This window comes from Podarcis vaucheri, assembly GCF_965113315.1.
Source record: "Podarcis vaucheri genome assembly, chromosome: 1".
NCBI lineage: Eukaryota > Metazoa > Chordata > Lepidosauria > Squamata > Lacertidae > Podarcis > Podarcis vaucheri.
In genome coordinates, this window is record NC_138759.1 from 117,575,484 (window position 1) to 117,602,125 (window position 26,642).

The following is a 26,642-nucleotide window of genomic DNA, read 5'->3' on the forward strand; positions in this document are numbered from 1 at the left end:
AGCGTGACAAAGGTTAGTGCAGCTGCAAATAGTGACTTTATAATCTAAAAAGACATGAAAGTTTTGCAGTGAAAACCAGCTGCTTTCTCACCATTTAGTGTAAGTGTAAGATCACGGTCTCATTCAAAGTACAGTCATACCTTGGATCCCGAACACCTTGGGAGCTGAACGTTTCAACTCCCAAACGATCGAAAACCAGAAGTGAGTATTCTGGTTTTTGAACGTTCTTTTGGAAGCTGAACATCAAATGGGGCTTCGGTGGCTTCCAATTAGCTGCGGGCGCTTCCTACAGCCAACCAGAAGCCGTGCTTTGGAAGCCGAACAGACTTCCAGAACGGATTCTGTTTGATTTATGAGGTACGACTGTACATTAAAATGAACCTTCTGTTCACACACATATACATAGTTACTGTACCAGTACTACTACTAGCTTAGAAGCAGAGAACATGTTTTGCATGAAATAGGTCATTTCAGTGCCCTGGGATCTCCAGATAATGCTGGAAAATACTTCTGTCAAAAACCCTGGAGAGCAACTGCCAGTCAGTGTAGACAATATTTAGCTAGATGAACCAGAGGTGTAACTCAGTAAAAAGCAGCTTCCTATGTTTCCAATATAAATTTACCACCAACAATATGTAAGGAGATTTTCATTGGGCAGATAAAACAGTTGTGGGGGGGAGGGGGGAGGTTTGAAGGGCTGAGGACCGACAAATACAACAGGTTGTTGTTGTTAATACCCCATCCATCTGGCTGGGTTGTCCCAGCCACTCTGGGTGGCTTCCAACATAATATAAAAACATAATATAACACCAGACATTAAAAACTTCCTGATACAGGGCTGCCTTCAGATGTCTTTGAAAGGTTGCATAATTGTTTATCTCCTTGACATCTGCAGGGAGGGCATTCCACAGGGCGGGTGTGACTGCCGAGAAGGCCTTCTGGCTGGTTCCCCATAACTTCTCCTCTCCTCCTTCTCTCTGCGTCGGCTCCAGGGGTTTTCCTGGCTCCGGAGATATGCTGGGCAGTTGGCCAGGCGCTCTTGCGCCTGGCTCGATTTGGGTCGTGGGGTGTGTGTGTTTGAGAGTGGTTCCCCCAGTTGAAGCGCCAGGCATCCCCGGTTCCCCCTTGGGGGCAGTGGCAGTCTCAGCAGCCTGGAGACAGCCTGGTAGTGCAGTTGGCTCTGGCTGGCTTCAGGAGCTGCTTGCTGCCATGGCGACCACCATTTTGCCTCACCGGAAGTCCCCATATGATGTGTCTTGTGCCGTTGAACCCACCACGCAACATTCATTCCCTACTAATAAATCTACAACACTTAAAATATAAATCCGGGAACATAAAATGAAATCTGGGGACGGATTTTGTCCAGGGACAGATTTGTGAATCCAGGGATTGTCCCCGGGAAACGGGGACGTCTGGTAACCATACTCTAAAACGCAAAGGAGACTGGGGCAGGCTGCAAGGCAGAGGTGGGGAAGTGTGCTATTCAGTTGTCACTAAACTACAACTCCCATGAGCCACAGCAAACATGGCCAACGGCCAAGGTGATGGGAGTTGTAGTTCAGCAACATCTGGGAACTGAATGTTCCTCACACCTGCTGTAAGGTCTCTAATTGCTGTTAGTTGAATTACTTTGGAGATCCCAAAGCAGAACAGGGCAGTAAAGACCCACATCAAAGAATCGCAAAGGCCCTAAGAGAGGAGGAGGTTAGCACACTAATGGAACCTAGGTCAGGAGGGATAAGTCCCGATGAATGAGGAAACCAGACTGAAGAGTCAGAGGTAAAGGGAAACTGGGAAAGAGCATAGGCAGAAAAAGGGGGAGTTGCAGAACCACAAGGCCTGAAAATCATATATTGATTTGGAATAAATAGCTAATTTTGGTGCTCCAGGTTTTCAGTAGGCACAACGTTGCAGACTTAGTAGTGAAAACTTTCCACCTTGGTCTCTTGTGTAATATAAGCTACAGAAGCTGTAAACAGATGCACTGAAATAAAGATTAAGAGATTCTTAACCAACAGATGTTCTCCTGAGATTATGACTTCCTGTCTTCAGAACAAGACATGCCAGATATTTAAAGTTATATCCCTTTGCTGACACCCTAGGGTGATTGTTCGATGGAACAGTACATGCCATTCTCTTACGATAATCCTGGCATAGTTTAAAGCATCCCTAGCTAAGACTCCCTGATCTTGCTAGGTGGTGTGGATTTGTTAATATCAACTTTGATTGGAATATTTATGCAGTCTAGGTTTGAGAGAGAAATTATATTTTGTTTGCATTTTGATGAGAAACTACCTGATTTGTACTTTTTGAATAAGTATGCTAACCAAAACACAATTAGACTGTGAAATGTACAGTTGTCTGATTCTGGGGTGCAGTTATCCAACCAAATGATGTGCACAAAAATACTTATATTGAAGTCATAAAATGCATAAATTGGTGAAAAGAACGTACAAAAATGCAGTATGTTTTTCGAAATGGCACACAGAAATGTGTACATTTGGAGAAATTCACCCAAAAATTCTAATGAATTTTCATGAGGATTATTTTGAAAAATGCAAATTGCCACCAGAATGTGGAGAACTGAAATTAAGGTTGCAATGACAAGGAACTGAGAGAAACCGGAATTGACAAATTTGTTCATCCGTAGTGCAGTGGATTAATCAGAGGATGGAATGAATTCAGGAACTGTTATTACTCCACAACTGTATTGTCTAAGCAAATACATACTGCAAAGGACTTGCATTACTAATTCCCCCCCCCAAATACTCCATTCTTCTTCCTGCAGAAAAAGAACCACACCACTTGGTGCACCAATAATAATAATAGATAGATAAATGATAGATAGATAGATAGATATAGATAGATAGATAGATAGATAGATAGATAAAATATAAAAGGAAACAGAGCAATCTCACATAAACACTTGTCAGAGGAAAGAGGATTAATTGCTAGAAGATCTCCTTAAGGACATACATTTTGGACCTCAATGCTGTTCTTTAGGAGCCAGTGATGAAACATGCAGCATTCCTCTTAACATCTAGGCAGCACCTGGGGCCCTATTACAGATGAGAAAATGATATTGTGTGACCATAAAAACATAGTAAAGCATAAAAATATTAAATCTGGTAGAAGGTGTCTGCTCATCATGAACAATTAGCTTTACACAGACTCTTCAAGAGCCTCTAAAAAGAAAAGGACACATTGCAACAAAGAATAAACACTGTAATTCAGCTTTCAGGCCAGTGATTGTCACAAGATAAATACTTTGTATATTTAATGCACAGGATGCCAGTGGACACTGTAAAATGGAAGGTCCTCCCCCCCAAAATACACACTTTGAAAACTACTTTCAGCTTCTTTGAATGTGAAATTACAGCTAAAATACAATGGATTATACTTTGAAGCCCTTGGAGGATGCTGTAAATTGCTTGCGTAAGGCATTATCAATCTTCTTTAACCTCAGCATCTGACAAGAAAGAATCACTGTCCCTGAAAACAGATTTCTTTTAAGCACCACGCTCAGCTGCAGTTATTAACTCTTAGAATGGGGTACAGTTTTCAGGTTTCTGTTTTATAACAATGGTGTTTTTATGTAGATTTATGGAAAATACTGGGAATAACCTCCTGCGAGGAATTTCAGATGTGATGTGCTGTATCCAACAAAGCCATACTTCAGAGTAGACCTATGAAATTAATAGCATGGCTCAATTAAGGCCACTGATTTCGGTGGATCTGCTCCAAGTATGAGTAAGGCTGCGTACGCTCCACACATTTGAAGCACATGATTTCCCCCAAAGAATCCCGGAAACTGCCATTTACCCTTACAGAGCTACAATTCCCAACAGCCTTAACAAACTACAACTCCCAGGATTCCTTGGGGGACGTCATGTGCTTTAAATGTATGGGGTGCATGTGATCTTAGTTGGGTCCTCACACATTGCATCACATGGTTAGGGGAACACCTTGTATGTTATTTCTTTTATTCCAGCAAAAGAGACAAAAGTTTGTTTTTTTAATAGGCAGCGGAACTGTCGCTGATGACTGACAAACAGTGCAGCTAAACAGCTAAGCTTCTCTCCTCAGGGATTATATCCATGTTCATTTGGAGCTACAGTTGTACCTTGGAAGTCAAACGGAATCAGTTCCGGAAGTTCCAAAACGTTCAGAAACCAAGGCGCAGCTTCCAATTGGCTGCAGGAAGCTCCTGCAGCCAATCGGAAGCTGCGTAAGCTGCATTGAACTTTTGGGTTCCAAAGAGCATTTGCAAACCAGAACACTCACTTCCAGATTTGCGGCGTTCAGGAGCCAAAATGTTCAACTCACAAGGCGTTCCAGAACCAAGGTATAACTGTAGTTCCTTGCTACCTCACCAAAGACTAAGTTGAGTAATAATGGACAACAAAGTGATGCCCTCTTATAGATCAGTAATTGGTTGAGAAACAGGAAACGGGGAGCAGGAATAAATGGATACTTCTCCCAACGGAGGAACATAGAACTTCCCAGCTGTGGCAGACTTTGGGCTCTCAGATTTTAGCGGCACCCTGTGTGATGCTAAAATTTGCAACAAACTCCCGTCTACCACTCATGCTCTATTCGGCTGCACCAGTCAGGCTGCCCTAAAACCGCCACTGCATCCAAGGATCAGTATAGAGGCCTTTGCTTTTTAACTTGTTCACAAATGATTTGACAGTCAGGAAGCCAAGTTTGGCAACGATACCACACCAGTCAGGTTTGTTAAAACAAGGGATTGCAATGAGTTTCAAAAGGCTCTCTCCCAACTGGGTGGATGGGCAGTAAAATGGCAAATTGCAATGTATTTAACGTGTAAAATGATGCACACCGGGGCCAGTAATCTTAATTTCACATAGAAAAATCATGCGGTCTGAACTGAAAGTGACTGACCAGGAATGAGACCTTGGGGGTCATCATGGGTAGCTCAATGGTGATGTCACCCCAGTGTGCAGCAGCTGTGGAAAAGGTGAATTCCATGCTACAAATAGTTAGCAAAGGAATTGAAAATAAAACTGCTAACGTCATAATGGCATTATACGAATCTGAGGTTTCATGTACTGTATTTTTCGCTCCATAAGACACACTTTTTTTTCTCCTAATACATAAGGGGAAATGTCTGTGCGTCTTATGGAGCGAATGTGTGGTCAATCGCTGGCTCCCTTTCCGGCCCCGGCCCATTGCCCAGGCCTCCATTGTTGAATGTTCTGCAGATGGAGGCTGTTTTTCCCCCAGTGACATGTGACTGACTGATTAGATTATCTTTCTGGAAACTGTAGAAATGGCTTCCTTTCCTTTCCTAAAGAAGCTGCAGAACTGTGAGTTAAACCCCATAAAAACAGAATATTTTCCCTTTGCAAAGTAAGCTCAACAACTTTGAGCTGATCCTCAAAAGAAGGGACTTTTTCCCTTTGCAAAAGAAGCTGCACAACTGTGAGGTGATCCTCAAAAAACCAGGGTTTTTCGCCTTTGCAAAAGAAGCCACACAACTTTAAGCTGATCCTCAAAAAAATGGGGTTTTTCCTTTGCAAAAGAAGCTGCAAAACTGTGGGCTGATTCCCCCAAAAAACCAGGGCTTTCCCCCTTTCCTCCTCTAAAAACTAGGTGCGTCTTATGGTCAGGTGCGTCTTATAGAGAGAAAAATGCGGTAATTGGAATACTGTGTATGGTTGTTGTTGCCTCAACTACAAAAGGATACTGTAGAGGTGGAAAAGGTTCACTGAAGGGCAACCAAAACGTTCAAGGGGGTGGAACATCTCCCTATGAGGCAAGTGCAGACTGCATTTTCCTCTCTGTCTCACTGAGTAAGTTCTGATCACTCAGCAAGGGGTTGGGGCAATCTCCCCTATGAAGAAAAGTTGGGGAACTTTTTAGTTTAGAGAAAAGGTTGGAGGATACAGAGTATATAAGTATGGAGAAAGGGGATAGAGAACAGTCATCCAACGAAGCTGAATGTTGAAAGGTTCAAGACAAAAGATTGCATAGTAAACTATAGAATTCACTGCCATCAAAGGTAGTGATGGATGCCTTTAAAAGAAGGATAAACAAATCCAAGGCTTAAAGGGTCATCAATGGCTTTGTTTTACATCCACTGCTGGAGGCAATATGCCTCTAAATATCAGAACAGCAAGTCAGGAGAGGGCTGTTTTCCTCATGTCCTGCTTGTGGGCTTCTCCATGGGCATGTGGTTAGCAACTGTGACAACAGACTGTTGGACTAGATGGGCCTTGACCTAATCCAGATGGCTACTCTTACGCTTGCATGTACAATTAAATGTTTAAGGAATCCTTCTGTCCAGAAAAAGGAGTATTATTGAAATGTGCAAAGGCCGACTCTCATGGAGGGAGGCTGAAATGTGACGGCTTCCCAGCAGTGTTCTCTGAGAGGCTGTGGACAGGAGGAAAGAGCAAGGCTGCTGCTGCAGCAATTGACACAGAAGGAAACAGCTGCAATAACAGATGTCAACCATTGTGTGCTTTGGCATGCCTGTTCTTACAGTGCTCCCTTACGTTACTACGTTTGTTCTGGACCAGCATCTCTAAACATGTCTGTCAAATGCTCTTTGTGTCCAGGAAATAAGTCCTGGAAGAAAAATATCTGACCGTAGGAGATATTTTGTTTGTTCCACTGTGCTAGGGGAACACAGTGATCCTGGCTCACAGCTCAGTTCTGCCAGAGGACAGACTGCTGTGATTACAGTGGTACCTCGGGTTAAGTACTTAATTCGTTCCAGAGGTCCGTTCTTAACCTGAAACTGTTCTTAACCTGAAGCACCACTTTAGCTAATGGGGCCTCCTGCTGCTGCCACGCTGCCGGAGCACGATTTCTGTTCTTATCCTGAAGCAAAGTTCTTAATCCGAGGTACTATTTCTGGGTTAGCGGAGTTTGTAACCTGAAGCGTATGTAACCTGAGGTACCACTGTACAGAGAATGCTCTGCTCTCATCAATTCCCCTTTTACATTTCGGCCGCATCTATATTGACATGTTCCCTCCTCCCACCCATTGCCACCATAGGTTGACCTTGTGTCTTGTGCTCATAAAGCACTCTGGTCACTGAAGGCAATTCTGAGGGTTTGTGTGTGCAGTGGAGTCACTTTGTGAGCTTGGATAATTCATGACACATGAAAAAACCAGCCCCCTTGACCTATTTTGAGTCCTTAATCTTCTTAATGTATGTACTACTTACTTACCAAGATGGGTTCGAAGATACTTATATGCTCTATTTTCCCTTTGATTGTCCACCTTTTTCCTTTCTTTTATTTACTTGGACGGCATCCCTTCATCTCTTGCACATTTTGTTGCTCATCACTGTAACCTTATCCTATTTAGTCAAGAAATTGCATAATCATAATTAGCTTAACACCTCCTAAAACAGGAACTGAAAAAGGTTCTGAGGGAAAGTTATTAAAGGCTTAAAACCCACATTGCAGTTTAAAATTAGAATTGTTCTATTTGGGAACAGTTTGAGTAACCCAATTCTGAATAAATTGTGGAAAACAGAGGAAGAAGAGCATCAGCCTGTGATAAGCAGCACGTAAATTTGTAGTCTGCCCAGAAGTAAACCTATTTGTCCAGAAGTAGATTTCACCTAAGACTTCTGCCACAAAAGAAACTCAAAGTTCATATCAGTATATCTACACGTACGTGTGTGGCAAAATATAGCATAAACGACCTGCAAAAAATGTTGGATTTTCCAAAATACAATTGTTAATTTGCCCTGTTGAAGTACACATTATATATTAAGATCCTGGACACCAGTGACCTCTGCTGGATTGTAACAGTGCTTTGCACAGTAAGGGATGAAATTGTTCTGCTCTCTTTCAAAATATTATTTGCATTTTTCCATCGCCTTGTAATACGTATTTTCTAGTGACATATAACAAACAGGGTGTGTGTGGGTGGTTGTACGTTATATGTATATATAAAAAATATGGAGGGCAATATGAAACAAATACAATATTTTTTAAATCCCACAGAAAACAGTAAGAGCAGAACAACTGTGTGAAACAACCTACTAATAAAAGAGCTGAGAAGGGCTAAAACCCAACCACCCAGCATTAAAATATGTTATAAGGCCTGGGAGAACAAAAAGCCTTTGTCCAGTGCAGAAGAACCATGGTTATTGGATGCTACAAGGCTAACATCACTGGCCTGTGTAAAACAAGCCAAGACAATTTACAAGATAATGTACTATTTTTTTTCATTCCAAATACACGTTGCCACCATTTTGCAGAGGGCCTTCTCGGTAGTTGCACCAGCCTTCCCATCAGATGCCAAGGAAATAAACAACTACTGTTTTTGACTTTTAGAAGACATCTGAAGGCAACCTTGTTTAGGGAAGTTTTTAAAGTTTGATGTCTTATCGTATTTTTAATATTCTTTTGGGAGCGGCCCAGAATGGCTGGAGCAACCCAGTCAAATGGGTGCAATACAAGTAATAAAATAATAATAATAATAATAATTATTATTAGGTGGTGACACATGTCAATAATAACTTCCATACACACTTTATTGGAAACTAGCAAGTTAACAACACAGAACTCAGCTTGCATATAATCTGAAGAGATTTTACTTTAGAATCATTGGGTGGTACACAACTAAGTCATACTCAGAGCAGACCCACTGAAACTAATAAAACTTATATGACTTTAGCCCATTGATTTAAATGAGTCTACTCCAAGAGTGAGAAACCCTTTTCAGATTGAGGGCTGCATTCCTTTCTGGGCAACCTTCTGAGGGCCATAGGCCAATAGGGCAAGAGGCAAAAGTGGGCAGAGCATCGAATGTAAACTTTATCTTTGCATACCCTCTAACATTTCTCCAATGAAAATAGGGACATTACACATTATGAAATGCTTCCCTATACAGGGCTGCCTTCAGATGTCTTCTAAAGGTTATATAGTTATTTATCTCCTTAGTTTGGGGGTCATATAACTCCATATCCTTCAACATTTATCTGGTGAAAACAGGGACATCCTAAGGAAAAGATAGACATTCCAGGATCAAATCAGAAACCTTCTGTAAATCGGGGACTGTCCCTGGAAAATAGGGACACTTGCAGGATCTGTCTTTGTACAGCAGGTGTCAGGGACTGGGCAGAGGAGGAATGGTGGAGACTGCCTCCCCAGCCTGACCCTTCCAGAGAAGAAGACAATTCAGAATTACAACAGGCGTTTGAGGGAGATCACAGCTCAGAAGCAGATGAGGGGGAAAGCTGGGAAATAATGGGAGAGGACGAGGAAGAAGAAGCAGCGCCAGAGGGGCAACAGCTGATGGACACGGTGTCTTTAGAAAGCATTCCAGCCCCCCAGCACCCAGAGAGCATTGAAAGTAGGAGAGCAAAGAGCTCAAAGGTAGAGGGCACTTTTCGGCACCTATAGCAATGACACATGAGAGAGGTAGGGGGTGGGGACTCACTCAGGGCAACACCGTTATTCCAAGAGGTTGCATTTCTAAGCCTCTCTCTGTAAATATTGAATGAAAAACGGTTGGTAAGGCCTTTTCCTTGTCTTATCTGTTCCTGGCAACCTGTCGTGGGGGTTGGATTCTCTGCAGCCTGACACCAGGATAGTTTCTATAGATTCACACACCCCTCTCCATCCTCCATCTAACAATGAAGAGGCATTATCAGAGTTCAAGGACACATTCTAGTCACAAACACACACAAAGAGACTACAAACTTGGCCAGTAAGGAGTGGGGCCTGGGTAGAGTTCTGAGGGGCCTGGAGGGCCACATTTGGCACTTGGGCCTAAGGTGGTCCCCTCCTAGTCTGATTTGCACATGACTGATGTTGGAATGAAACTATGGGTGATAGCTAATTTGGCCTAAATCACATAGCTCCCTGCATTCTGAGTTTACTTCTGTGCCCCTTTTCATTTCATTTCCCACTCATTTTTTATCCTTCCTAGAGAATTAAGAACTGGAGGCATTACATCACTGGATAGTTCTCACATTTTAATACTCACATTCTTTCAAAGAACTCAAGATCACAGGGGTCCCGCCATTACCCTCACAATCTGTGGTAGTGTCAGCTAAGTTACTTGTCCAAGGTTCCCATTACCAAGGGTAGTTGTGAAGTTTATCACTGGCCATTGGCTGATGGACATTGTAGTTCAGAAACATCTGGAGGGCCACAGGTTAGCCACCCCTGCCTTATGTATTAGAGAAGCCAGGTTTAATTAAAAGTAGTCTCTTTTTTTATTAATTGTGGCTTGAATTGAAAGGTTAAGGAGAAAGGGCAGCTTGTGAACTGAATTGATCATTATAGCTACCATGCTGGAGTAAAGATAGCATGAGACCTTAAGTACAGAAGAATAAAGCTTCAGTGCTTTTATTTCATGGATAATGTTAACAGCGTGGAGCTAAATTTTCATTTACATATGGTCCTAAATAGATGCAAAATGCAGAAACTTCCCATTTTCACAAGACTTTTATCTTATTTTGTGTAAGTGACACTCACTGATGCCGTGTAGGTAGCAAGACTTAAGGAGGTGCCAGCGACTTGTTCTAAGCAAGGTTTGCAGATTAAAAACTTTGCCTTTTAAAGAAGGAAGCCCTTCCCCCCCTATATATATATATATATACACACACACACACACATATACACACACAGAAATTAAGGTCTAGATCTCCACCTTAAGTTTTCAGAAACACATGATGAAATGATTGAATCCAGTTTCCAAGACAGACCTTTGAGGCTTGTCTGTGTAGGAGAGCAGGGGACTCAGCAGCTATGTAGAGAAAAGCAAGCCTGATCCAATTTCACACTTGCTGCCTTGTAGAACATTTCCTCTTGTCTAACAACACATTTGTTATGTACTGAGTTGAATAGGATCCAAAATGCAGCAGTCTGATTGGTCCTATAACAATAGGATCCAGAATGCAGCAGCCACCCAATCCAGCTCCAGGTGGAAGTGAATCAGCAACCTGATTGGCCTACAGGTGAATCCCGGAATTAGCCAATCACGTTGGGCCCATTGTGTAAGTAATGTATATAAAGCAGACATTCTGGGGGAACTTCCATTCCTTCTCACCACTGTGAGCTGAATAAAGTGCATTAAATCCACTCCCGACTCCGAGTATATTTCACATTGAATCGTGTTTTTGTCTTGGGAGTACTACAGCAAGTTCCGTTATTTGACAAGGGGCAGGAAAGTTAACGACGGAGGTATTGCTTCAGGGGCGCTTCCATGGCCAGACAAGCCTGCGAGCTGAGGGCAACCTTGAGGAAAGTCCTCTTGCTGTGCTAGTCCAGCGAGATAATCGGGCTCTCAAAGAGCTGTCTTCCGGCAGACACATCTCTGCCCGTCCCCACAAGCAAGCGACTGTCGCCTGAGGGTGGGAATTCGCGTTTATTTCACGCCAGGGACAAACGGCTGCCGTCGCTTCCAATATCGAAGGCGACCAGACATCGCTGCCGCCATCTTGGACGGAAACCGGAAGCTCGGCCTCGAGCTGTCACGTCTGCTGCTCTCCTTCAACATCCGCATCTCGGTGGTGCCGCTCACGGCGCAGGGAAATCGAACGCACCACAGCGCCCCCTCGCGATGAGGAGGCGATAAAGCCCCTACTCTCGCGAGTGTCAAACAAACAGAAACGGTCTCCGCGCATTTTAACGGTAACACCAAGGGGCGGGGAGGACAGCAGAGAAAGGAGCCGCTATTGGCTACGGCGAGAGCCAATAACTGGGCTCCGTCTCCCGCCGCCGACTGTTGAACGCGCGCCGGCTCATTTTTTCTCCCACAGGCGGGAAGTCTTGGCCGAAGCAGAACGGCCCCGCCCCCGACAGAAGGCACCAATCGCTGCCCAGAACGTCCGCCGACGGTGGCTTGTGATTGGTCGGCTTTATTGTGACACGTTAAAAACCTTTATCCGCCTTGGCGGCGTCTGTCGCCAGATGCGCGATCGAGTTGTGACAGTCGCGCGACGCGGTGAAAACTGGCTTGTTAGCGGGGAGGGGGAGGGGCTGGGCCCTGTCGTAGTCTGGACTGAAGGTAGGCAGTGGTAGAAAGAAATACAGGGGACGGGGAGAAACCCCGCTCCCCTTCTTTCATTTTATTCTTGTTGTAAAGTGCCTAGTCCTCAAGAACGTTTCGTTATTCGGTTTATATCGCGCCCATTCCTTCCAGCAGTCCGCTTTGAGCAGATATTTATATCATGCTTATTCCACACGTGTGTGCGTGTGTGATATCTAGATAGATATAGATATCTATATCTAGATATAAATAGGTATAGATATCTGTATCTAGATATAGATCTCTAGATATAGATCTCTAGATATAGATAGAAAGGTATATCTTAATAACTGGTAGAGAAGGGAGGAAGAAAACTGAACACATAAAACACAGTATATTACATTAAGTGCACCATTAAATATATTGTATTTAAAAACAATGTCAAATACAGAAACAGTGGGAAATATAAAATCATTGTATTAGAATGGGTTTTTAAAAAACAAAAAACCCCACCATAAAGTGTTCATAGTTTTTTGCCACACAGAAACTTGCTACCTTGGCAGGAATCTCAGGGGAGAGACCCTGCTCCCCTACTTTTATTTTATTCTTATTGTAAAGCATCTAATCCTCCATAATATTTTGTTATCCAGTTTATATCGCACCCATTCAGTCAGCTTTGAGCAGATACAGTATGTATATCCACATGAGAGAGAGTGCATTTATTTATTTACACCTGCACACCCATTTATTTCTTTTCCAATAAATATTACGTTGGGTGGCTAAAAACGTTTCACCCTCTTGTTTAAAAGCTTAATCCTTCTGTTCCACTTGAGGCATAGGTATAGAGCTCCCCCACTCCACAGAGCACCTACTTCTATAATTCCCTGTATATGGGCCATGTGCTGGGACTAGCAATCTTTCATAGGCAACCCACTGAGCATTGCTTCCATGCAGAAACATGTCAGATCTTCATGGATCCTCACGATTTCTCAGTAGAGCTGTCCAAAGCCAGCATCATTTTCCAAATCACCTGTTATTTTTATGGTGCACTCACAATATGGGCAGTGGTTCAATGGTCTGTGTGCAGAAATAATAGGTTTGAAGCAGATTAGTTGACTGCTGGATCCTTTTTTGTCTTGCCCCCTTCCATCAAACCTCAGCTATCATATAAACCAGTGACAGCATATAAATGATTGACTGCATATAAACCAGTGATGTACAGCTTTTAAAATTCACAGTAAGCAGATGTCTATTGTAAGCATGCCATAAGCAGAGAAAAGAACATTGGCAAATGACTTCTGTCTGAAAACCAGGAGAGCAATCTATGCTGTCTATATTTATTAAGAGGTAAATCCTCCCCACTCTATATGCTTAGGTAAGTGATCTCAAGACTAGCTTGTGGGCACAATTTTGTGTACACACTTACCGGTACTTGGAAGTATATCTCATAGAGATCTGTAGGATTTCCTTATGAGTTAATACGTGTAGGATCAAATTGTTAGCTTTCTATTAAACAATAGTACTTCCAGTGTTCCATTACACTACCATCACCACAAAATAATATGTTTTCCTTTGCTTTCTTCCTTTCAAATATAAAGGAAACAAGTGTGCTAAAAAAGAGGGAATCATTTCAAACACATCGTAGTTTTATTTTTCCGCATTTCTTTTTCATAGATTGCCATGGGTGATTTTGAAAAGGGTAAAAAGATCTTTGTTCAAAAATGTTCTCAGTGTCATACAGCTGAAAAAGGTGGAAAGCATAAGACTGGCCCAAATCTTTGGGGTCTCTTTGGCCGAAAAACAGGACAAGCTGCAGGATTTTCTTATTCAGACGCAAACAAGAATAAAGGTAAAAAAAAGGGGGGGGTGTCGGATAATCAGTTGCTTCAAGACAGTATTGCTGAATAAACACGATCCAAAGTTAGAGAAGGGAAAAACTTCACTGGGAGATTATTTGGCAACTCTTGGAAATACATTCTGAAAATATTCTTCTGATTTTATATAAAGAATGTAAATTTGAACCTCTGGTTTGGATTTAACAACTTGTGCATTGCAAGTTTTATGGTCCAGTCATTGCATGGATTTGCATGGGATCAATCTCACAGAGCCCCTAATGCACCAGAACCACTGCACCAGAGCATGAGCTGCATTTCTGTCCCTTGTTTGGTACCAGTGGGGATGGAGGCAGGACTAATGATGGCCCTGGCTCTATGCAGCATCCTAAGGCTGAATTGAGATGGCCAGGAGCCAGATTGGCACTGCAGGCGTTTCTTTGTTTTTAGTAGGTTTGCAGAGACTTCCTGGTGGCAAATGCTATTTGCTGTGTTAATGATATACTCCAGAATAGGCCCATTGTTTTCAGTAGGTCGGCTCTGGGAATAACTTAGCTGCATACAATCTATATTGTTATTTATTACATTTATATGCTCCCTTTCCTCCAAGCAGTTCATGCTGGTGTGCATGGTTCACGCCCCTATTTATCCACCGAACTTCCCTGGTATGGGTGAGATAGGATAACTGGCCCAGTGAATTTCATGGCTGAGCCGTGGTCTATCAATTTCTAGTCTAACACTAACCACTACATCACTCTCTCTGTGACAGCTTAAAGCAAATGCATTAGACTGCTAGTATCCTTGGATTTTCAATTAATTTTATTATTCTGATAAGGCCAACTGCAGGCTGGCCATGCGCCTTCTGAAACTGCCTGACTTGCCCATCTCCTCTTGAATTTCTTCTAACAGCCATCAGATTTTGTATGCTAATAGCTATAGACACCAGGTTTTGTTTTGGCAGTCAGAGGCTAGGATGCGCATGCTTACTGCCAGCTGCTTGGACATGGCTTTTATTTAGACACCCCAGCTTATTTTCTAGCATGCCTTTAGGACTGGCTTGCCTCTTGATAATTCACTGCAAGTGCGCATGCATATTTCCACATTTTGGGGAGAGGAATGGAGGGCCTGTGTTTTACAGATACGCTTGAGCTTCTGTTCTAAGCATACTTACTTGGAAGAATGTTCCAAGGAAATCAGCTAAGTGTGGCTCAGAGGGTATGCAATTATATAGTTTATGTTTATTTGAAATTAATTACTAAATGTGTATCATGCACCTTTAACTGTGATAGGTCTCAAGGCACCAACTAAAATAGGAAGGTTTTTTTAAAACCTTCAGAACAGCAGCTTAACCTGTTGATCAAATGTGAGAAAACCTGAAGTTATCAAAGGCATATCTAAGTGAATCTCTCTACTGATATATGTTAGAGACCTCTTTGTCTTATCCATTACTGAGGCATGATGGTTTGAAACAAGACAATGAGAGATACTGACTTCTTAGTGGCTACTCCCAGATTGTAAAATTTATGACCTTGTGAGATCCATTTGGCCTTCTCTCTTACTGTTCTCCCCCTCCCCCCTTTTTTTCTTACTGGATTATTTTTATGTGATGGATCTTCATTTATAACATTTTTATCTATCAAGCCTTTTCCCATTTTTAACATGCTTATTTTACTTATATGAGGTGGTGGTGTTATTCTTGATTGTGTTAAGTCACCCTCAGCAGTAGGATTATACTGGAAGGGCAACAAATCAGTTTTCAAATAAATTAAAAGGGTAATTGAAAAGCCTGGAAAATAAGAATGCTTTTCACCTGATGTCTAACTGGCACCACAGGAGCGCATTTCAAAGGTGAGTCACCAGTTAAAAGGATTTCTTCCCAGTTAACCTTCCACCAAACTACAGAAGGTAGGGGCACACAGAGGAGAGTCTCAGGTGACTATTTCCACTGAACAGGTGGACCGCTGTGGAAGGCTGCAGTGCAACTTACCCATGGCAAGGTAGCACAAGCAAAAGAATAGAGGGGGCATTAGAATAAGAATAGGGTAGCCCCAGTGTTGCAACCAGTAACCGGCTCCGACTATAGAAAAACAATATCAGACCATTGGACTTTTGATAAGGGCACTTCAGCATCTCATTGGACAATGTGCAATCCCAGCTTTCATTACATTTTTCTGTATTTAAAAGATTGAGGTGACACAAATTTTCAGGAAAAATCAACTGAAAGACTTGCCGAAGTATGTGGAATTTCAACAACCTGTTGGTTTTCAACCTTGGTTGTTTAACTTCCATCTAGTTTCAGAAAATAATTTTTAATATCAAGAAGATAATGATTTGGAAGGTTTTTATTTTGGCTTTTAAATGTGATTGTGTTAGAAGAAGCTACCTTGTTCAAAGTGACACAACTTGTCTCTAGGACATCTAGAGATCCTCTACTACTTCATGAATCCAAGTTTGATTATTAAAAAGCGAGTCAAAAGTAAATAGAATGCCAGATACATGCTAAGTATTAAATGTGTGCAAACAGTAATGAAAACTGGCTTTTGTTTGACATTCTTTCTAATCCTTTTTTTAACCTTTGGAATTAAGAACATAAGATGTTCAAGAATCTTTTCCTTTATATATGTCCCAATAAATTTTGAAATCTCTCAAAGTAAAGGTGACACCAATTGGTGAAACAGTCATGGGATTAGAAATTGGTATTTCAACACTTTCTGAATTTTCCAGGTATTGTCTGGAGTGAAAACACACTGATGGAATATTTGGAGGATCCTAAGAAATACATTCCTGGGACGAAAATGATTTTTGCTGGCATTAAAAAGAGTAATGAAAGGGCAGATCTCATTGCATACTTGAAAAAAGCAACCTCTTCATGAAACATTGCAGCCTCTGTGATGTCCAGATAATTCCCAGTTGGCACTACTCTTGTGTTACATCTGATGTTTATTGTCCTAGCATTTGCTCTTTAAGACATTACCTTCAAAAGGGCAAATAAAAGTTGGTATTTTCAGGTGCTCAGTCTCCTAAGAAAACAAGTGCTAATTGTCTTTTGTTTTCATATGCATGTCCCTGTACAGACATTTCAATATACTTTATTTTGTTTAAAACAAAGTTCTCAGCATTGGTTCACAGGAATGAATGAATGAATGAATAAGTAAATAAATAAATAAATTCAATAATAGACCACAGAACAGAGCAAAATGTGGATTTGGTTCAATCTTCTGCCTATGGAGGTATATACAACTCATGACCCACCAAACCAAACACAGCCTAGCAGAGCTCCTATCACTATGAGCTCAATAAACCCACCTTCCCTGTCTACCAGGAATAGCAAAAAGCAGAAGATGTCAAGAACACGGCAAGTCACGCTATAGACTCCCATCAGAGAGCTGTTGCCCTTGAGGAAAGTGAACCTACACACTTCAGTAGCGATATTTTATTCAGGCCAACTTTTCAGTGAAATCAATGGACGAGGGACCTGCTCAGCACTCTGCAGAATTCTGCTAGAGTAAAAGAAAAAGAGCTGACCAATGCAATTGATTTGAATGAACTCAAGGGCAAGGACCATTAGATATGTATAGATTCTGCTCACCGTTGGATCACGCTGCTGTAGTGCTTGGGAGGTTATGGGGGGGGGACTAGATTCTGATCAATTTGTATTTCATTTTAAAAATGAGCTTCATTCTTACATACAATACTTGGGTCATATTGTTCACAGGGGAAAAACCAATGATACTGAACCCCACCAAACTGCATAAGACACCCCCCACCCAATCCCCCAAGCAAGATGCAGACTAAATGCAGATAACCCTCTCCACAGCAAAACACACAAAAAGCTACCCTCATTTTCTAAAATATAAAATTAGGAGGAACAGAAGAGGCCTTGGCAGTCCAGTACCTAGGTTTTGTGGAATCTTGTAAGGCTGCAACCCTACCTGCAATTATCTGGATATAAGCCGAATAGGTGAACATTGTGGGACTTCTCAGAAAACGTGTATATTGCCTAGGGTTGTACTGTTTGATGTTTCCTTGTTCACTATGTCTTCTGGTAATCCTGGACTCATTAAAAAAAAATCAATGAGAGAAAAATGCTTAGGCAGAAAGTAATAATATAAATCTGTATTATTAAGAAAACTGACAAATATAAAGTATTAGATAGGGTATCTGAACCTTGTTTTCTCTTAGCTTCTCTAACAGCCTCTGTCCAAATAATTCGTACAGCTGTCACTCTTAATGGCTTCATTAATCAGTGACCCCAAAATTCAGGATCACCCCAGACCGATGCCAAAGCTTTGTGCTAGTTTTGTGCTGCATTTTGTGCCACCCCCCCCCCAAAACCGAGTACAATCATACTAGGACCCCAAACGCCTTGGTACTCGAATGTTTTGGCTCCTGAACGCCGCAAACCTGGAAGTGGGTGTTCTGGTTTGCAAACGTTCTTTGGAACCTGAATGTCCAGCGGGGCTTACGGGGCTTCCACTTGGCTGCAGGAGCTTCCTGCAGCCAATCGGAAGCCACGCTTTGGTTTCTGAACGTTTTGGAAGTCATATGGACTTCCGGAACAGATTCCGTTCAATTTCCAAGGTACGACTGTAATTGACGAAACAAATCAGGGTCACAGGTTAATGCCCCAAATCCAACTTTGACTGACTACAAACCAGTGCCAATGTTTTGTGGTAGTTTTGTGTCGCAAACCCCACTTTCCCTGCCATCCGCCCCCAACTGAGTAGTTGATACTCAAACCAGGGGCCATAGGGACACCCCCAAACCCAACCTCATCCAATTGACTCCAAACCAGTGCCAAAGTGGAGTGTCCCCCATGCTCATATATAGATATAGGTTGGTTTGGAGTCAATTGGACGAGGTTGGGTTTGGGGGGGTGTCCTTATGGCCCCCAATTACTCAGTTTGGAGGGTGGCACAAAATGTGGGGTTTACAATTCAAAACTTAACACAAAACTTGGGCAGCTGTAAAAATTATTCGGACAGAGGCTCTGTTAGAGAGGCTAACAGAAAGCAAGCGTCAGAAACCCTATCTAATACAGTGGTACCTCAGGTTAAGTATTTAATTCGTTCCGGAGGTCCGTTCTTAACCTGAAACTGTTCTTAACCTGAAGCACCACTTTAGCTAATGGGGCCTCCCGCTGCTGCCACGCCGCCAGAGCCCGATTCCTGTTCTTATCCTGAAGCAAAGTTCTTAACCTGAAGCACTATTTCTGGGTTAGCGGAGTCTGTAACCTGAAGCGTATGTAACCTGAAGCATATGTAACCCGAGGTACCACTGTACTTTATAGTTCTTGAAACAAGAGTAAGAAATAAATATATTAATGGATATATTTGTCAGTTTTCTTAATAAAGATTTAAGGTACGGCTTATAGATTTATGAATTCAGCGGGGTTTGCTCCGAGTAAAAAAAAAAAAAAAAAGCGCCAGATCTAATTGATTTGTGTGGTTTTGTTAAAAGGGAGCAGTTCTTCCACGGCAACCACCAGAGACAGATGGTGGAGAGGGGGAAGCCCTGGAAGGTTGAGTTTCCCCATGGCATCGCTCAGGGATGGGCGGGGACGGGGAGGTCAAGGGGGGCCTCTGAGCTCGCGTGTATTTCCTCCTGCCTGACTGGCAAGCTTCTCCCACATTTCTAGGCTTCAGGGCGAGGATCTTCCAGAAAGCTTGAAGCCTCGGAACCGCGAGGCACCGCGCTGTCTCCTTGCTTGACAGCTCTGCTCATTTGCTTTGATGGTCTGCATGGCAATGACGCAAGTCTATGCACGTGGGGGGGGGGCAGGAAGCGAAGTGTGGCTATGTAGAAATCCGCTTAAATATTAACAAAAAAGCATTGTAACGATTTCGAATTTGGGGTGGGGAGAGGTAACTACAGTACTCCACTTAGCTCGCGATCACAGACGTGGAATAAGCACCGGGGGGGGGTCCCCTTCTTATCCCGTGAGTTTTCTCCGGCTGCCACCCCGTCTAGAGAGCATCCTCTGCTGCTTTGAAGCTGATGCGGAGTCAAACCAATTCACGCCCCCCCCCCCGCTTCTACTTTATCTAGCAGCGGCGACCCCTGGTGGCCACTAGTAGAAGTAGTGTCATAATGAATACCTTAGGCTTCTACATGGTGCTGGAGGAGACTCTTGAGAGTCCCATGAACTGCAAGAAGATCAAACATATCCATTCTGAAGGAAATCAGCCCTGAGTGCTCACTGGAAGGACAGATCCTGAAGCTGAGACTCCAATACTTTGGCCACCTCATGAGAAGAGAAGACTGCCTGGAAAAGACCCTGATGTTGGGAAAGATGGAGGGCACAAGGAGAAGGGGATGACAGAGGACGAGATGATTGGACAGTGTTCTCGAAGCTACCAGCATGAGTTTGACCAAACTGCGGGAGGCAGTGGAAGACAGGAGTGCCTGGCGTGCTCTGGTCCATGGGGTCATGAAGAGTTGGACATGACTAAACGACTAAACAACAACAAGGCTTTTACAGGCAGGGGTCCAGTTCTCCAAAACACAGGACTTGCCACTTTTGGAAGCGGGTGAAGTCATAGACACAGGCCCAAACAGAGGGGGCCCCATATGGGCCACTTGGCCAGGGCCTCCGATTCCAAAGGGGGCCTCGGTCAGCATATTCACAAAATTATTTATATACTTACCTATTTATAAGACTTCAGTTATCCACAGGGTAAAAAAGGGAGGGGCACATTATCTACCTGGCCCGGGCCTCTGCCTGGCTCTGCAAGGCCGTGCATAGACATCACCATATTTTACAACTATATATATATCTTGGAGGGACGCGGGTGGCGCTGTGGTCTAAATCACTGAGCCTAGGACTTACTAATCAGAAGGTCAGCGGTTCGAATCCCCGTGACGGGGTGAGCTCCCATTGCCCGGTCCCTGCTCCTGCCAACCTAGCAGTTCGAAAGCACGTCAAAGTGCAAGTAGATAAATAGGTACCGCTCTGGCGGGAAGGTAAACAGCGTTTCTGTGCGCTGCTCTGGTTCGGCAGAAGCGGCTTCGTCATGCCGGCCACATGACCCGGAAGCTGTACGCCGGCTCCCTCAGCCAATAATGCGAGATGAGCCCCGCAACCCCAGAGTTGGCCACGACTGGACCTAATGGTCAGGGGTCCCTTTACCTTTTTATATATCTTGGGGTGTGTGGTGGGAGGTGTCCGACCATTAAGACCAGAGTTTGAACTTTTTTAAAAAACAACACAGGGGGAAAAAACCTCTTTTAAGGAGAGTTCCCAAGTCCTGCAGTGTGTGTGTCTGCATGCGAGGTTCTTGCTCCACCAGAGGAGGGCAAGATCGTTGCCTCCGCTTCCTGCAGCGGGAGCTGCGTTTGCAGACCTGCCCTCCCCACCCGTTACTAGACAAGCATCTTCTCGGTTGAGCGCTCTTCCCTCTCCCGGCTACACGGTAGCAAAAGCGGGTGCCGTCGTGGAGCGTGTTCGTGAGCCCGACGAGCATGGGCGTAGCCAGGATTTTTTGTTAGGGTGGGCAGGACTTGAGGGGGGGCGCAGAACCGACGTGATTGGTCAATTATTTATTTATTTTCTTTTACTTGAATTGAGGCGGGGGGGGGGCGGGATCAGCTACGCCCATGCCATCGATGGTGGAGGGAACGTCGTCCCCCATCCACCCAAAGCAAGAGGTCAGAGTCACACTCCGGAGCAAGAAATTGGCAAATCGTGCATGCAAAATTCCCTTCCTCTCGCCTCTGCGCATGCTCGGAAAGGGCTTCTCCGCCTGCCGCCCTCCCGCGATCACAATTGACAAGTTTCTCTGCTCTTCGCGATGCGCTCTTTCTCAATGAGAAGCCATCGGTTGGTGTATTACGTCCGTATAGTAAAGCCCATCACCTTGCACCGAGAGAGATAGGTTATTTTTAGCAAATCAAAGCTAGGTCTGCAGCCAACCAGCAAACACCAATGCGCTGAGAAACTGGCTTTTGCTTTTGCTTGCATTTAAAACACACACACCCCACCTTAAATTCAACGACGTTATAATCTAGGACGGATATTTAGGTCAGAGCCTTTGAAGAGCCCGTTCCGCCGTCTGTTTCAATTACAGTTTCTGTCGAAAGTTTGTCCTATCTGATCGTCAGACGCCAAGTGGCTCCTCCTACCTACAATCTCAAACGACTGCAGCAAATCAATTTATGTATCAGCGGAGGCTGGAGAGCTAGAGGTTTCAACCACCTCCCACGTAATCAAATTCCACGTGTCTGTCTTCGATCGCCCCGTCTCTCTCGCGGACGTCTTGGGCTCCTTCCCCGCCTTTGCTTAATTTATGAAAGCTGGCAAGGGACTATCGAGGCTCAACCTGTCGCGATATTATTTATTCTGACCTGGTTGCCCTCAGCTGAATACCACTGCTAAGCATTACTCAGAGTAGACCCACTGAAGTCCATTAATTTCAATGCTAACATTGCACTTAACATTCAACGCTATCGTTGAAATTAACATTCAATGCTAACATGTTTGATTTCAAAGAAAAGAACTTTGCACATGCTTGAAGGCGCTGCACATTCTACGCACGAACACCCGTACTTGGCCCTGGCACTGAAAGCAGATTCTGGCATTTATATGAGCCTCAACACCACCCTAAAATCTAGGGTGCCTCTCAGGGTTCCTATAAGCGAACCATAACAGCACCCTAAAATTTATGGTGCCTTTCAGGGTTCCTAAAATCCAGGGTGCCTCTCAGGTGCTATAGGATGGCGGTGTGTGTGCTAGCTTCCATTGAGAAGGTTTGGCATCTCATTCATATTTCCCCACCACCACCCCACCGGCATCGCTTTCATTCAGGTCCCTGCACAGCGTACGTTTTTCACGTGCTGGGATCCATGACTTGAGGTTCCCCAGCATTTTTGCGTAGGCATCGGTTCGGCATTGAATGCGCTGCTCCACGTGCGCGTAAAAATAGCTCCACGTCAGTCTGTCTCAGCAGAGAGGCAGTCGGGGTTTCGTCTCGCCGCGGGAGGGGGAGGCGCGGAAGCCGCATGTGTGCTCGCGGTTCCTTCATCTTAATCGGACTGTGAGACCTGCACATTTCTGTGGAAAGGTGACCACGTGCGCGCAACCGCTTCAGGGGGAGGCTCCCAGCGTAAATAAATAAATAAAAAACAATAAACCATCTGGCGCCCAAGCGCACCTTCTCGTCTCTGTGTATTATAATCCCCGCGTATTTGTGGTTGCAAGCCTCCGGCTCCCCATCTTGCGATTCAAATCCCCTCCTGCAAGAGGAAAGGATGCGATTGCATTCCTAAACTCCAGCAAGACCATTAAAGCTAGCGTGACAGATTGATTTTAATGAGTTAAAAGGACAATGGCCGCAGCTGCAAATCAAGGCTGCAAGCCTACGTTCATTTACTTGGAAGTAAAGGCCATTGAACTCACTGGGACTTCCTTCCGAGTAAACAGGATCGGGCGGCGCGAGGGGATTCCCTCCTTATGGAACGCTGTATCCTTCGTTTGCGATTCCCATAATGACGTATGTGCGGGTTGCAAGGGAACACGGCAGTACAGTACTATTGCAAGACAAAAACACCTCCTGCCAAACCCAAGCCGCGAATCTTATAGACCCCACCTCCACGCCCGCTGTTTCATCGGCTTTTACATATGTATACTTGAAATTATGGTTAGAATTACTGCCTTACTTAGAAGTGCATTGCTATTAAAAATAAGCAGGCTCCACTTCTCCAGTCTTGCCTTAGAAGATGAGTGTACGCTCAAGGCTGTTATGTTTCAGAAACCGAAGCATGCTCTTTAAAAATCTGTATCGACGCTTTACTCCAAATAAATATATATAGATAAATAAAAGGAGCCGTAGTTTGTTTTTATTATTTTTTTATGAGGAACATATGCACAGAAGTCACATTCTCGAACAATAGGACACGTGGTCACTAATACACAAGCGCACGCGAGAAACATCTCCCCCCAATCTCCCGCATAGTCCCATGACAATCGATAGCTGACCGGCGGCACCTCTCCCAGAGTTTGCATTTCTTAATGGCAGACCTCGAATGCGTTGAGATTTCCTTTCTGGAGCCATTAACCCAATAACACCGTGGCGCAACTATCCCTCGCGCTACTGATGCTCATGCGCTGGGGGGGGGGGATTTACACCTTGCAGCTTTGCGCATCATTTGCTTGCTTCGGCCACTGCCCATAAACCCCTTCATTCATCCACTGCTCCCGCTCCGAAGAGGCTCGACCGTCGACGTGATCGCCTCTGGAAAAAGAGGATGCTCCGGTTACGGGCTGCCTCTCCCGGCCGCCGCCTTCTCCTCCTCCTCCGCTCACGCGTCCTCCCTCCCCGCCCCGCCTTCTTAGTGGTCGGCCGGCTGGGTTACGCAGGAGCCGCCGCCAGCAGGAGCAGCAGTTAGCAGAAGAGCTTTGACGCGCATCTCCAGAGAAGCAGCAGCAGCCCGTTGCAAGTAACCGGGAGCGAAAGGACGCGGAAGCCACCTGGACGGGAGAAGAGGGCAAGGACGACGACGACGGGGCGCCGGGGAACGACGGAGGGGGTCAAGGTAAAAGGCGAGGAGCCCGGGGGAAGGAAGGGCACAGAAAGCCGGGACTTGGCCCGGGCTCGGAGGCGGATGGATCCGTTTGCTCGCTCGCTGCAAGAGAGGGCGGGAAAGCCCGGGCAGCTCCTGCTCCCCCACGTGCCGAAGGGCTTGTAACCCGCCGTGGGTTTCTTCTCCGGGCGCGCCAGTCGCTAGCAAGCAGCAAGTGCGGCTTCAGCATGAAGTAAGGAGGACGGCAAAGTTTGGCGGCGGCGGTGCGCCTTCGAAGGGACGAGGCCGCCATGTCGGCCCCCGCCGGCTTGGACTTCGCGGCGGTGGAAAGTTTCCTGGACAGGCACCCGGAGCTGGTGGAGAAGTGGCTGAAGAGGAGGAGCGCCCTCCTCGCCCCAGCGGCTCCCGAGGCGGAGGAGGAGCGGCCGGGCCACAGCAGCAACGGCACCCCGACGGCGCTGGGCGGCCCCGGCTCCTCTTTGGCGCAGGGCGGCGGCGGCGGCCCCGTGGCCCCTCCGGAGACGGCGTCCGGCGGCCTGCAGCGCCGAGCGTCGCAGAAGGAGCTCCGGCGCAGTTTCGCGCGCTCCAAGGCCATCCACGTGAACCTGACTTACGACGAGCACGTCCACGCGCGGGCGCAGGAGCCGCTGAGCAGCGCGCGGCGAAGGGCGCTGCTGAGGAAAGCCAGCTCGCTGCCGCCCACGACGGCGCACATCCTGAGCGCGCTGCTGGAGTCCCGGGTGAACCTCCCGCAATACCCGCCCACCGCCCTGGACTACAAGCGCCACCTCAAGGAGCACAACGAGCGGCAGTTCTTCCTGGAGCTGGTCAAGGACATCTCCAACGACCTGGACCTGGGCGCCCTCAGCTACAAGATCCTCATCTTCGTGTGCCTCATGGTGGACGCCGACCGGGGCTCGCTCTTCCTGGTCGAAGGCGGCGCCGCCGCCGGCAAGAAGAGCCTCGTCTCCAAGGTCTTCGACGTGCACGCCGGCACCCCGCTGCTGCCTTGCTACAGCACCGAGAACTCCAACGAGGTGCAGGTGCCCTGGGGCAAAGGGATCATCGGCTACGTGGCCGAGCACGGAGAGACCGTCAACATCCCCGACGCCTACCAGGTAGGGAAGGGGCCGGGGGGGCGCGCGCTTTGGGGTTCTCCTGGTTCTGCTACTCGCCTTTCTGCCGGTCGGCACCCGAGGCGGCTTATGCTACAGCAGCCGTGCAAAGGCGAGCTCTCGCTGTCGTAGTAGTGAAACGGGAACAAATGCACCAGTGCACAGCATCAAGCTGTAAATCTGATTGGGGAAACACTCAGGTATATCGCGCACACGCATACGCGGAACCAACTTGATAAATGCTAGTTTCAGCAGCACGGGAAGAGGACCATTCAAGACCTTTGCTTGCTCTCCAAAGCCAGGGCAGAGGTGGGGAACCCAAATATTGTTAGGGAGCATCAGTAATCATCTGTGATGGTGGTCTGTTGGGGGTAGAAGGAGCCCAGCATCATGGGGGGGGGGCAGGTAGGGGTTCCTTTCCCCTGGCTTAGAGGATTCATATGGGGGGGGTCATGTGTAAGTTCCTTTAAAAAATACCACACAAGTAGTCAGCTGTACATTGCAGTTACTGTACTTGTTTAAGCTCAGTGTTGGTGTACTGAGTGGTCTCAAGAGTGGGCTTGGCTTCTCTCCACACATTTATTAGGTGGCGAGGGGTCAGGTGGGGTGAATTGTAAGGTTTTTAGTGGTTAGCATGGCCGTCAGTGCCATGGATGGCACATTGTTCCTTCTCAACTCATTAACTGTTTGTTGTGCTTCAGTATTAAATATTCTCTGTGTAGTACAGTTATCTGTAAAATCAAAGGTCACTGGGTGGCCTTGAGAAAGTCCCTTGTCCTCACTTGCCTTGCTTAATTTGGCAGAGTTGTGAGACTTAAGAGTTCAATCCTAGACATACCTTCTCAGAAGTAACTCTCGCTGAGTTCCATGAGGTTTACTTCCAGAGAAGTGGTGGTTATAGGTTGCATCCTAAAATACGTCTCCAATGTTCTCAGAGGAAGGACAGGACACAGTTGTAGCAGGTAAACACACCATTCCTTGCCTGAGCTGGCAAAATACTTTTTAGTTTCAGAATCTTATTTGAGCCAAATTCTTAGTGCGCCCCTCATCAAATTCTTGGGAAGCACCATCAAGTTCTTAGATGGATGAGTACCTGAGATTTGTCCCCTACTTTGTCTAGGTCACAATTTTGTATGCCGTGATTCTTTCACACAAATCGGCTTTGTAGTGGTGTAGATCAAGCCATAGTTTGGTTTTGTTATGAATAAT

General features: G+C 45.3%; 2 protein-coding genes and 1 long non-coding RNA gene across 7 annotated transcripts in view; 2 read left to right on the plus strand and 1 right to left on the minus strand.

Annotated features, from left to right (window-relative positions):
- Positions 1 to 371: 371 nt before the first annotated feature.
- Positions 372 to 11,063, minus strand: LOC309525468. Of its 2 annotated transcripts, none has more exons than XR_014216317.1 (3): positions 10,649 to 11,063; positions 7,204 to 7,334; positions 372 to 3,059 (listed from the first exon to the last, which is right to left on the minus strand). It is a non-coding gene; the product is annotated as an uncharacterized lncRNA (long non-coding RNA). The 2 variants fall into 2 exon arrangements; XR_014216318.1 differs by lacking the exon at positions 372 to 3,059 and adding an exon at positions 5,479 to 5,857.
- Positions 11,064 to 11,621: 558 nt separating this feature from the next.
- Positions 11,622 to 16,832, plus strand: LOC309524993 (cytochrome c, testis-specific). The gene is made up of 3 exons (XM_082210296.1): positions 11,622 to 12,007; positions 13,643 to 13,817; positions 16,525 to 16,832. Exons 2-3 carry the CDS (start codon positions 13,649 to 13,651, stop codon positions 16,671 to 16,673), a joined length of 318 nt encoding a protein of 105 aa, XP_082066422.1. The 5' UTR covers positions 11,622 to 12,007; positions 13,643 to 13,648; the 3' UTR covers positions 16,674 to 16,832.
- Positions 16,833 to 24,543: 7,711 nt separating this feature from the next.
- The window catches only part of PDE11A (phosphodiesterase 11A), a 155,866-nt gene continuing 153,767 nt past the window's right edge, over positions 24,544 to 26,642 (plus strand). For all 4 annotated transcript variants that reach the window (XR_014222011.1, XM_082232795.1, XM_082232798.1 and 1 more), the window contains exon 1: positions 24,544 to 25,436. Coding sequence is in view for 3 of the 4 variants with exons in the window: in XM_082232795.1 (XP_082088921.1) it covers positions 24,609 to 25,436 (828 nt within the window). In the remaining variant the exon portion in view is untranslated. The remainder of the gene's footprint in view (positions 25,437 to 26,642) is intronic.

What these genes read in the sequence shown, in the direction of transcription:
- LOC309524993 (XM_082210296.1), top strand. Translation starts at nt 13,649, where the DNA reads ATGGGTGATTTTGAAAAGGGTAAAAAGATCTTTGTTCAAAAATGTTCT. An exon ending in AGACGCAAACAAGAATAAAG is followed by an intron (nt 13,818 to 16,524) that starts GTAAAAAAAAGG and finishes TGAATTTTCCAG; the next exon opens with GTATTGTCTGGAGTGAAAAC.